General features: G+C 44.6%; 1 protein-coding gene across 1 annotated transcript; it reads left to right on the plus strand.

Annotated features, from left to right (window-relative positions):
- Positions 1-6,054: 6,054 nt before the first annotated feature.
- LOC148871179 (uncharacterized) lies at positions 6,055-8,498 on the plus strand. Its single transcript, XM_088972852.1, has 5 exons — positions 6,055-6,187; positions 6,440-6,693; positions 6,795-7,006; positions 7,527-7,791; positions 7,908-8,498. Exons 2-5 carry the CDS (start codon positions 6,442-6,444, stop codon positions 8,202-8,204), a joined length of 1,026 nt encoding a protein of 341 aa, XP_088828978.1. The 5' UTR covers positions 6,055-6,187; positions 6,440-6,441; the 3' UTR covers positions 8,205-8,498.

Genomic DNA, 8,498 nt, shown 5'->3' on the forward strand with positions numbered 1-8,498 from the left:
GGTTGGTGTAGTCGACGCACATGCGCCACTTTCCGTTGGCCTTCTTTACCAGGACGGGGTTGGCTACCCAGCTCGGGTATTGGACTTCTCTTATGAAGCCCGATGCGAGGAGCTTCTCGACTTCTTCACCGACCGCTTTCTACCGTTTCGGGGCTAGGTTGCGTTTCTTCTGTCTAACGGGCCTAACTATAGGATCAGTGTTCAGCTTGTGAGTTATGAGTCACTCCAGTTCCAGGTCATCGGCTACCTTGGTTTTCCCCTTTAGGGCGGCAACGTAGCACTTGCAAAACTCAAGCCGGTCGCCCCGCGCTACTCCCACCCCGAAGTCTGTTGGGAACTTCATAACCAAATGGTAAGTGGAGACCACCGCCCGTAGGACATGGGTGATCGGTCGACCTACTATGGCATTGTAGGGTGAGGGGGTCGCTACCACCAGGAAGTTGTGCTCGAATTTGACCACACAAGGCCACGTGCCGACCTCTATGGGTACTGTTATTTTCCCAAGGGACTTCTTCTCCGCTGAAGCCTACCAAAGGAATGTCTACGGGCTTCAGGTCGCTTCTCTGCAACTGGAGCTGGTCAAACGTAGCTTTGAAAAGTATGTCGGCCGAGCTGCCAGAGTCGACGAGTACGCGCCTGACCTCGAAGTCATTGATTCTCAGCTTTATCATGAGCGCGTTGTCGTGGGGGTAGTGGACCCCTCGCGCATCATCTTGAGTGAAGAAAATTGACTCTTCGGTTCTTGGCCGCTTTGGGGGGTTCTACTCCTCCCAGGTAACCTCACAAACCAACGTCTGAGCTGCCGCTGAAGTGCAACCCGCAACAATTGAACCTCTCACTATCATGTGGATGGTGTCCTGAACTGGCCTTTCCTCTGGAGGCTGCCTCTACGAATGTTCGGCCGGCTTGCTGCTGGACTCGGGAGCATCTTTTCCGTGCTTCCCTTGCCGACCTGTTCTATTACTATTATTGTTATTATTATTATTATTATTATTATTATTATTATTATTATTATTATTATTATTATTATTATTATTTTGTACAAAGTTTCTCAAATATCCGCCACGGATGAGTTCCTTTATCTCATCGCGGAGGTTTTTACAACACTCAGTACTGTGACTGTGGTCTTTGTGAAAGCTACAATACAAATTCTTATTTCTATCATTTGGATTTCCCCTCAGATGGGTGGCCACTTCATGGGAGCATCTTTTCCGTGCTCCCCTTGCCAACCTGTTCTATTACTATTATTGTTATTATTATTATTATTATTATTATTATTATTATTATTATTATTATTATTATTATTATTATTATTTTGTACAAAGTTTCTCAAATATCTGCCACGGATGAGCTCCTCTATCTCGTCGCGGAGGTTTTTACAACCCTCAATACTGTGACTGTGGTCTTTGTGAAAGCTACAATACAAATTCTTATTTCTATCATTTGGATTTCCCCTCAGATGGGGTGGCCACTTCATGTACGCAGCGTCCTTGATCGCCATCAGAATTTTGGCCAACTTCGTGTTCAGTGGAGTGTAATCAGCTTGGTCTGGATTAGGAGCTCAGAACAGCTGACCCGGCTTTGCACCCCGAGCTGTTTCCTTTTTCCTTCGGGTGTCCTCTTGGCTGGGAGGTTCTTCTCTCTTTCTCTTTTCGGGTGCGCCCTCACCCTTCTGGTTGATCTCCTCCTCAGTGGCTATGAACTTATCCACAAGTTTCAGAAACTCGGTTATGGTCGCGGGTTGGTTGACGACCATGTGCCACTTGAACTCCTTGTGCTTCACGCCCTTCTTGGCAGCTGCAAGGCATACGGCAGGATCCAGGCACGGTATCTGCATACAAGCGTCATTGAACCGCTTGATATAGCTCCTGATGGACTCTCCCTCCCTTTGTGCTACGTTGAAGATGCTTTCTTCTATTCGCGGGCACCGCTTGCTAGTGACAAAGTGGGATGTGAAGGCTTGTGCAAACTGCGCCCAACTCTTTATTGACCCGGGCGCCAAGTTCCGGTATCATGTGCGGGCGGCTCCCCTGAACGTAGTAGAGAAGGCCACGCACATGCACGACTCACTGGCTCATGCCAGGTGCATCTGTGACTGAAAGGCATCTACATGATCACTCGGGTCGAATGACCTGTCATACTTGCCAAGAGGGGGAAGCTTGAAATCCTTAGGCATCGGGACCGCTAGGAGTTTGGATGATAGGGGAGACGGAACTGAGAGGAAGGGAGCTTTGGCTTCGGCCGAGCATACATCTTCTTTGCCCATGAGCTCGGGCAAATCGCGAGTGACAGATCGACGAGCTCGGCATTGGCGCCTTTGCTTCCTAACGGGCTCGGCGTTCGTGCTTCTCACCTCCACACTATCTAGAACGGTTTGCGCCGGGGGTAGCCCAGTCTGCTGGTGATGGCTATGGACAGAAGGGGCCTGCTTGGAGTCTGCTGCCAGGATCTCGAACCGGTTCTCAAGAATTGGGGTCCCAAACTTTGACTGTCGAGGCGACGTTGACCTGTCGAGTCGGGGTCCTCCTGACTTGTCTGCCCGCGGCGAGATTGGGGTAGCCTGTCTCTCCCGTCTGCCGTAGGGGGAGGCTTGGTTTTTTGGGAGATTTTGGGGGCCCTCTCCTCGGCCAGAGTGTTCGCTCTAACGGTGAGACTTGGCTTGCTGCGAGGCCAGGTGCTGAGGCTGAAGCTGAGGCTGTTGAAGTTGAGGTTGGGGCAGCTGGGGGAACTGCTGCTGATACTGGTACAGGGAGACCTGGTGCAGCACGTGTTGTTGATAGAGCTAAAGTTGTTGGAACTATTGCATTTGGCCCTGCATGGCTCTCATGCACTGCATCAGGTCCTCCATTTGGTTCGGGCTGGCCACTGGGGGCACGACTAAAGATTCGGTGAACGTCGTTCCGACGGTAGTAGAGAGTGGGGTGATGACAAGTGCCATTGTGAGAGGCACGTTCAAGCTGGGGATTCCATCTGCTGAGAGGGAGATGGTGAACTGTCCAATACAGACAGTAGGAAGTTGGGGTTGTTCCCTGAAGTTATCCATTTTTGTGCTTCGTCCGACGTTGCTAGAAGAAGCCATGAATGTTGGATTGTTTCAAGGAAGAAGAAGGAACTGAAAGAGTTTAGAGAGAAAGACTTTTTGAAGCGATTCCCACAGACGGCGCCAAATGATGTAGCGCGATCCGGGCACTCCTAGATGACTGCTGACTAGCTCCTTGCGGGCAACGAACGACACCTGAGAAGATGAAAGGAAAGATTCCCAGGGATTTACCCGGTGGGAATACTCTGATGCTTAAGTTAGTATTGTGTATGGGAAGTAAAGAAAGAAAATGAAGGCTAAGAGTGGAGGTTGCGCTCTTTTTTCAGTACTTGAGAGATTGAAGGTTTTCAGAAGAAGTTTCTCCTCTGCCCTGAGGGATTTTATAGGGGCGCTCCTTGTGAGATCAGGCACAACCGCCACTGGGCCCCTTGCCACAGCCGTTACATGCCAGGGCTGCATAGGTGGCTGTTGCGACATACTCCTTACCCGGGTGAGTGACACGTCCCCAAAGTGATAGGCATGCCTCCGTCTACTGAGAGACGTGGCCACAGACTGATGAAAAAACAGGGACTACACCATTAGTGAGGGATATGGCGCAGTCTGATTGGTACGGCCTATCAGATAGAAGCTTCCTACGGAATGCTCATGCGGCTCACTTGCGAGCTACTTTGCAGCGAGCTCGGGATACTTCAGGAGTACCCTTAGTAGAATTAGTCTTCAGGATGACTTGTTTGCTTGGGAGCTCGGGCGAGCTAGTTTTCTTAGTTTGCGAGCTGAAGTTGCCTCGGAATATCCCTTTAGGGGTAGCTCGGGGAACCAGGATCTTGCATCATGGCGAGCTCCTCCTTTTGCGCGATATGATGTGGCGAGCTGCTTTATAAGCCCGTTACCTAGCTGTACTGGGCCGCAACGCTGAGCTATCACTTACGTCCGGTCAGTGTCCATGTGTCACCGTTTCATAGATCAGGTCAAATCATCCTTCATCAAGACTCATGTTAATTTAGAATCTTCATAGTTGTTGGATAGATCTTGGGAGATTTATCCTGCTAAGGCTGACACTGATGTGCCGCCAAGTTGGTTGGGGTGGCTTGTCTCAGCTGCTAGGATGAGGCCTGAGGTACATGTAGTGTGGGTTTTCTTGAAACCCTGAACCGGACCAGAATTCCAATATTGCCCTAGACTTTGGAGATAGATGGGCAAAACTGGAATGTTACACCTGACCCCTAAACTCGATTATGATACTACACTAGGTGTTGGATTGGGCTATCTTTGATATGCCAATCAGTGAGATCCTTAGAGGGGGTCAAAACCTGGGTATGTTGGGACAATCCGAGAATTCATCTGAGTGGGTGATCATAGTGACAAGATCAGCCCCTTTGTCGGACAAAGTGAATGATCGGGGATGCACTCTCTCTTATGTAAACCAAAACTGTCAGCAGTCGATTTCAACCATTGAAATTTGTTTTGCAAAATATATTTATATAGGGATATACATATATATATATATATATATATATATTATGGTTTCAAAATGTTTGCAAAAGGATTTAATTCCTGGGATCCATTTGAGTATATAGTGCATCACTGTACCTTGTAGCCGAGGGAGAGGTCCTCTCTTGTCGGACAGTGTTTGATCATTATGGGCTAAGAGGTTAAGTGTAAGACCATTGAGGGTAATACCTGATGGGCTAATCTTGCATCTACCAATAGTCCTTGGGTTTTTATAAGGTGGCTTGACCCAATGACGATTTAGTGTAAATGTTGGGCCCATGAAGAGACTATGGTGATGGACTCAGGGGTTCACTGTCTCCTACAGTGAATTCGGCTAGACCTTGTAACAGAGGCTGGGCTGAACCCTTGTGGCTAATGTGTAGATCAATGTTTGGGTCCCACGCTGTACAAGGATATCCAACTGGGTAACAGTTTGCAGGGTAAGTGAGCAGATGGACTTAATGGGTCTAAAGCCCAATTCAAGTTGGCTTAATGAGATTAATTAAAAGGGGGAGGTTCTGGGATTTAGATCAACAGATAGGATAAGAGATTGTCCCTATCCACTCAGAGAGTCCAGATCCAAATAAAGATTTGGATCAAGAAACTCCTAATTAGATTAGGAGAGCTGATCTTTATCTGCAGATAAGATAATGGATTATCCTTATTTCTTAAAGAGAGTTTAGATCCAAATACAAGATTTGGATTAGGAAACTCCTAATGAGATTAGGATATGCTCTTTTAAAGGCTATAAATAGAGGAGCAGGGAGAACCTCCAACACACAATTATCAGTTCAGAAATTACAATGAGAGAAGAACCTGTAGTTCAACTATCCTGTCTTCTGCTCTTGCCACCATACCAGTTCGATCACCTGTGGGAGCGATCAAAAAGTGTTCTTGATATTACCTTTTGGTAGAAAAGGTAATCAAAAGTCATGCTCACTAGCCCTCTATCAGATTCTTGATGAAGAATCATTCTACTGATTCTGCTTCACCCTGCACCGTGTCATATTCGGTGGAAGCAGTCTTTGGATATTTCCTTGGGTGTGAACACTTTCATTGGAGGTTATTATTACTTCGTATCAGGTAAAACCCTCCACTCCCTCTTATTTTCAGATCTGTTCTGGTTTAGGTTCAAAATTAATCATTGAAAATGCAGTTTTCTAAAATAGGGAATATGATTCCCACGTGGGAAAAAAAAAAATTTTGAAATTTCGCCCAACATACCTACAGGATTTGGCGATCCATATGATGGATCTCTCGTCCCTTCACTTGCAGATTCCAACCATCAATTAGTCGTTCTTACTACATTGGGTTCACTCATAATGTTGTATCTGTAGTGTCATAAACTCATAATTAGGAAGGAGCACCCATCCATATGGATACTAAACCCGAGACGTTGATGATATGATGTGATTGCAATTCGTCATAATCCCCAAATTGAAAGTCAAAATAACTTAAGTTATAGCTGGATATTTTCACTTTTCAAAGACCCATGTAAAGTCAAATTACAAAATTTTTTCGTGGAGATTTTTCTCCAAGCTTTCACTATAAAGGTACAGGCAGAGCACCATTTTTCTACAAGCTTTCAGTATAAAGAGAGAACACTTGTAGAAATTGTTGGAGCAAACAAAAGCAGCTCATTCCAACTTCATTCAGGTGGGTTTTATTTCTTCATTCTGATTCATTTGGTTTTTTGATGATTAATCTTTTTTATAGTTTTGTTTGTTTAGATCAGATCCTTTAAATCCTTTCTCAAATACTAACTTTGGTTTGAAGTTTTTAAAAGATAAAAGAAAATTCTCGTCACTTTCTGGAGCTGAATGTATTGAAAGAAATGGCTTTTTATCTGAAAGTCAAGGTTTGGTTTAAATGGGTGTCCTTAATGTCTGTGGATGCTCACTGTTACAGATATGTTGAAGAAGATATCAGTAGTCCTGCTTTTGGGGTTTCTTGCGTGGGCTTATCAGGCCATCCAACCTCCACCACCCAAGATCTGTGGCTCTCCAAATGGTCCACCTGTTACAGCGCCTAGAATAAAACTCAGAGATGGTAGGGATTTGGCCTACAAAGAGAACGGTATCCCAAAAGACAAGGCCAAATACAAGATCATCTTTGTTCATGGTTTTGATTCTTGCAGATATGATGCGATCCAACCGTCACAGGTATCCACTGTCTAATTTTGCTTTCACTGTTTTGATAGTCTGAGTCATTGAATTCCATATCCGAGTATAGAAATTGTTGATGCTAATGGCGTTATTTCCAGGAAACTGTTGAAGAACTTGGCGTCTACTTGGTGTCTTTTGATAGAGCTGGATATGGAGAGAGTGATCCTAATCCCAAAAGAACAGAGAAGAGTACAGCTCTGGATATTGAAGAGCTGGCTGATCAGTTGGGATTGGGATCTAAGTTATATGTGATTGGGTTTTCCATGGGTGGACAAGTGATCTGGAGCTGCCTCAAGTATATTCCTCACAGGTAAGCTGTTAGGACTTGGACAGTAAGTACTCTACAATTTTATAAAGAAATTTCTTTGATTTGAAGCCACAAGCCTGTTAAATTACTGGAGAATGCCATAAAAATAGAATTTAGCTCCAACTTTTCTCCTGTACAATGTCTTTTCTCATTGATTCCACCATGTCTACACAAGGAATTCAAGAGTTGCATAAACTCAGTTGCTCTAGAATTTATCATATTTCCACCTCTTTTAGCTAGAAAACACAGGCTAGAACCAGTTATCATGGTGGCCACAAGGCTTCAAGCCTGGCAAATTAACTTCCAAGCAAACAGAAGGACAAACACCAAACCAAAGGTAATAGTAGTTCAAACACCCACAAACGGCCAAAACCAGATCCAAAACCTTGTATCTATAACTTGTTTTCTCTTATTGTCTTGTAATTACCATATTCTTCTATTTCTGCATTTCTTTTTGTAATGTGTTCAATTCACTCTGTAGTTCCTTCTATCTAATTAAATGGGGAGTTCAATATATTTGCAGGCTGGCAGGAGCAACACTTATAGCTCCGGTTGTCAACTACTGGTGGCCGGGCTTTCCAACCAACTTGTCAAAGGAAGCTTTCAAGCAGCAACTTCCAGGGGAACAGTGGTCTATTGGGTTGTCTCATTATGCACCATGGCTCACTGACTGGTGGAATAAGCAGAAATTTCTTCCTACTTCCAATGTCATAGCCCATAATCCTGACATTCTTTCTAGCCAAGATAAAGAGGTCTTCCACAAGTTTGAGGCCAGAGAAGCCTATGTGGTATCTATTCTGGCCCATTCCTAGCTTTCTGATGAACTGTCTCTATTGTTCAAGGTTTCTTTCTCTAGCTGTAATGCCCCATGAAATGATCCTGTGAATGCTCTTTGGATCCTCAGGCACAGATCAGGCAGCAAGGCGAATTCGAGTCCCTGCACCGTGACATGATTGTCGGTTTCGGTAATTGGGAATTTGACCCTATGGATCTCGAAAACCCGTTTCCGGATAATGAAGGTTCAGTCCACTTATGGCATGGAGATGAAGATAGGCTTGTTCCTACTAGCCTGCAGCGCTTTGTTGCTGGAAAGCTTCCCTGGGTTCACTACCATGAGCTTAAGGGTTCAGGCCACATGTTCCACTACATTGATGGTATGCCTGATGCCATTGTTAAGACACTTCTACTTGGAGAGAAATAGTAGTCAAGTTGCCTTCTATCAAGCTTTCTCCCCTTCTATTGTTTTTTTTTTTATTTATTTTTTGATGAATTTTCTATTGGGGTGAAAGTGTGAGAGGGAATATTAAATCACAATCATCAATAAATTAAAGAAGAAAACAGTTTGTAATTAGTTTTCCAAGAATAGTGATATACATGCACATTTTACATCTTCTGTCATTAATTTTCAACATTTCCCAAAGTGTGTGTCATAGTTGTTCACACAACTAAACTATTAATGTATGTGTTCTCTTTAATTATTTGAGTGATTCTCATA

Source organism: Nelumbo lutea, chromosome 2 (genome assembly GCF_056320005.1).
Source record: "Nelumbo lutea isolate HS-2025 chromosome 2, American lotus-T2T, whole genome shotgun sequence".
NCBI classification, from domain to species: domain Eukaryota; kingdom Viridiplantae; phylum Streptophyta; class Magnoliopsida; order Proteales; family Nelumbonaceae; genus Nelumbo; species Nelumbo lutea.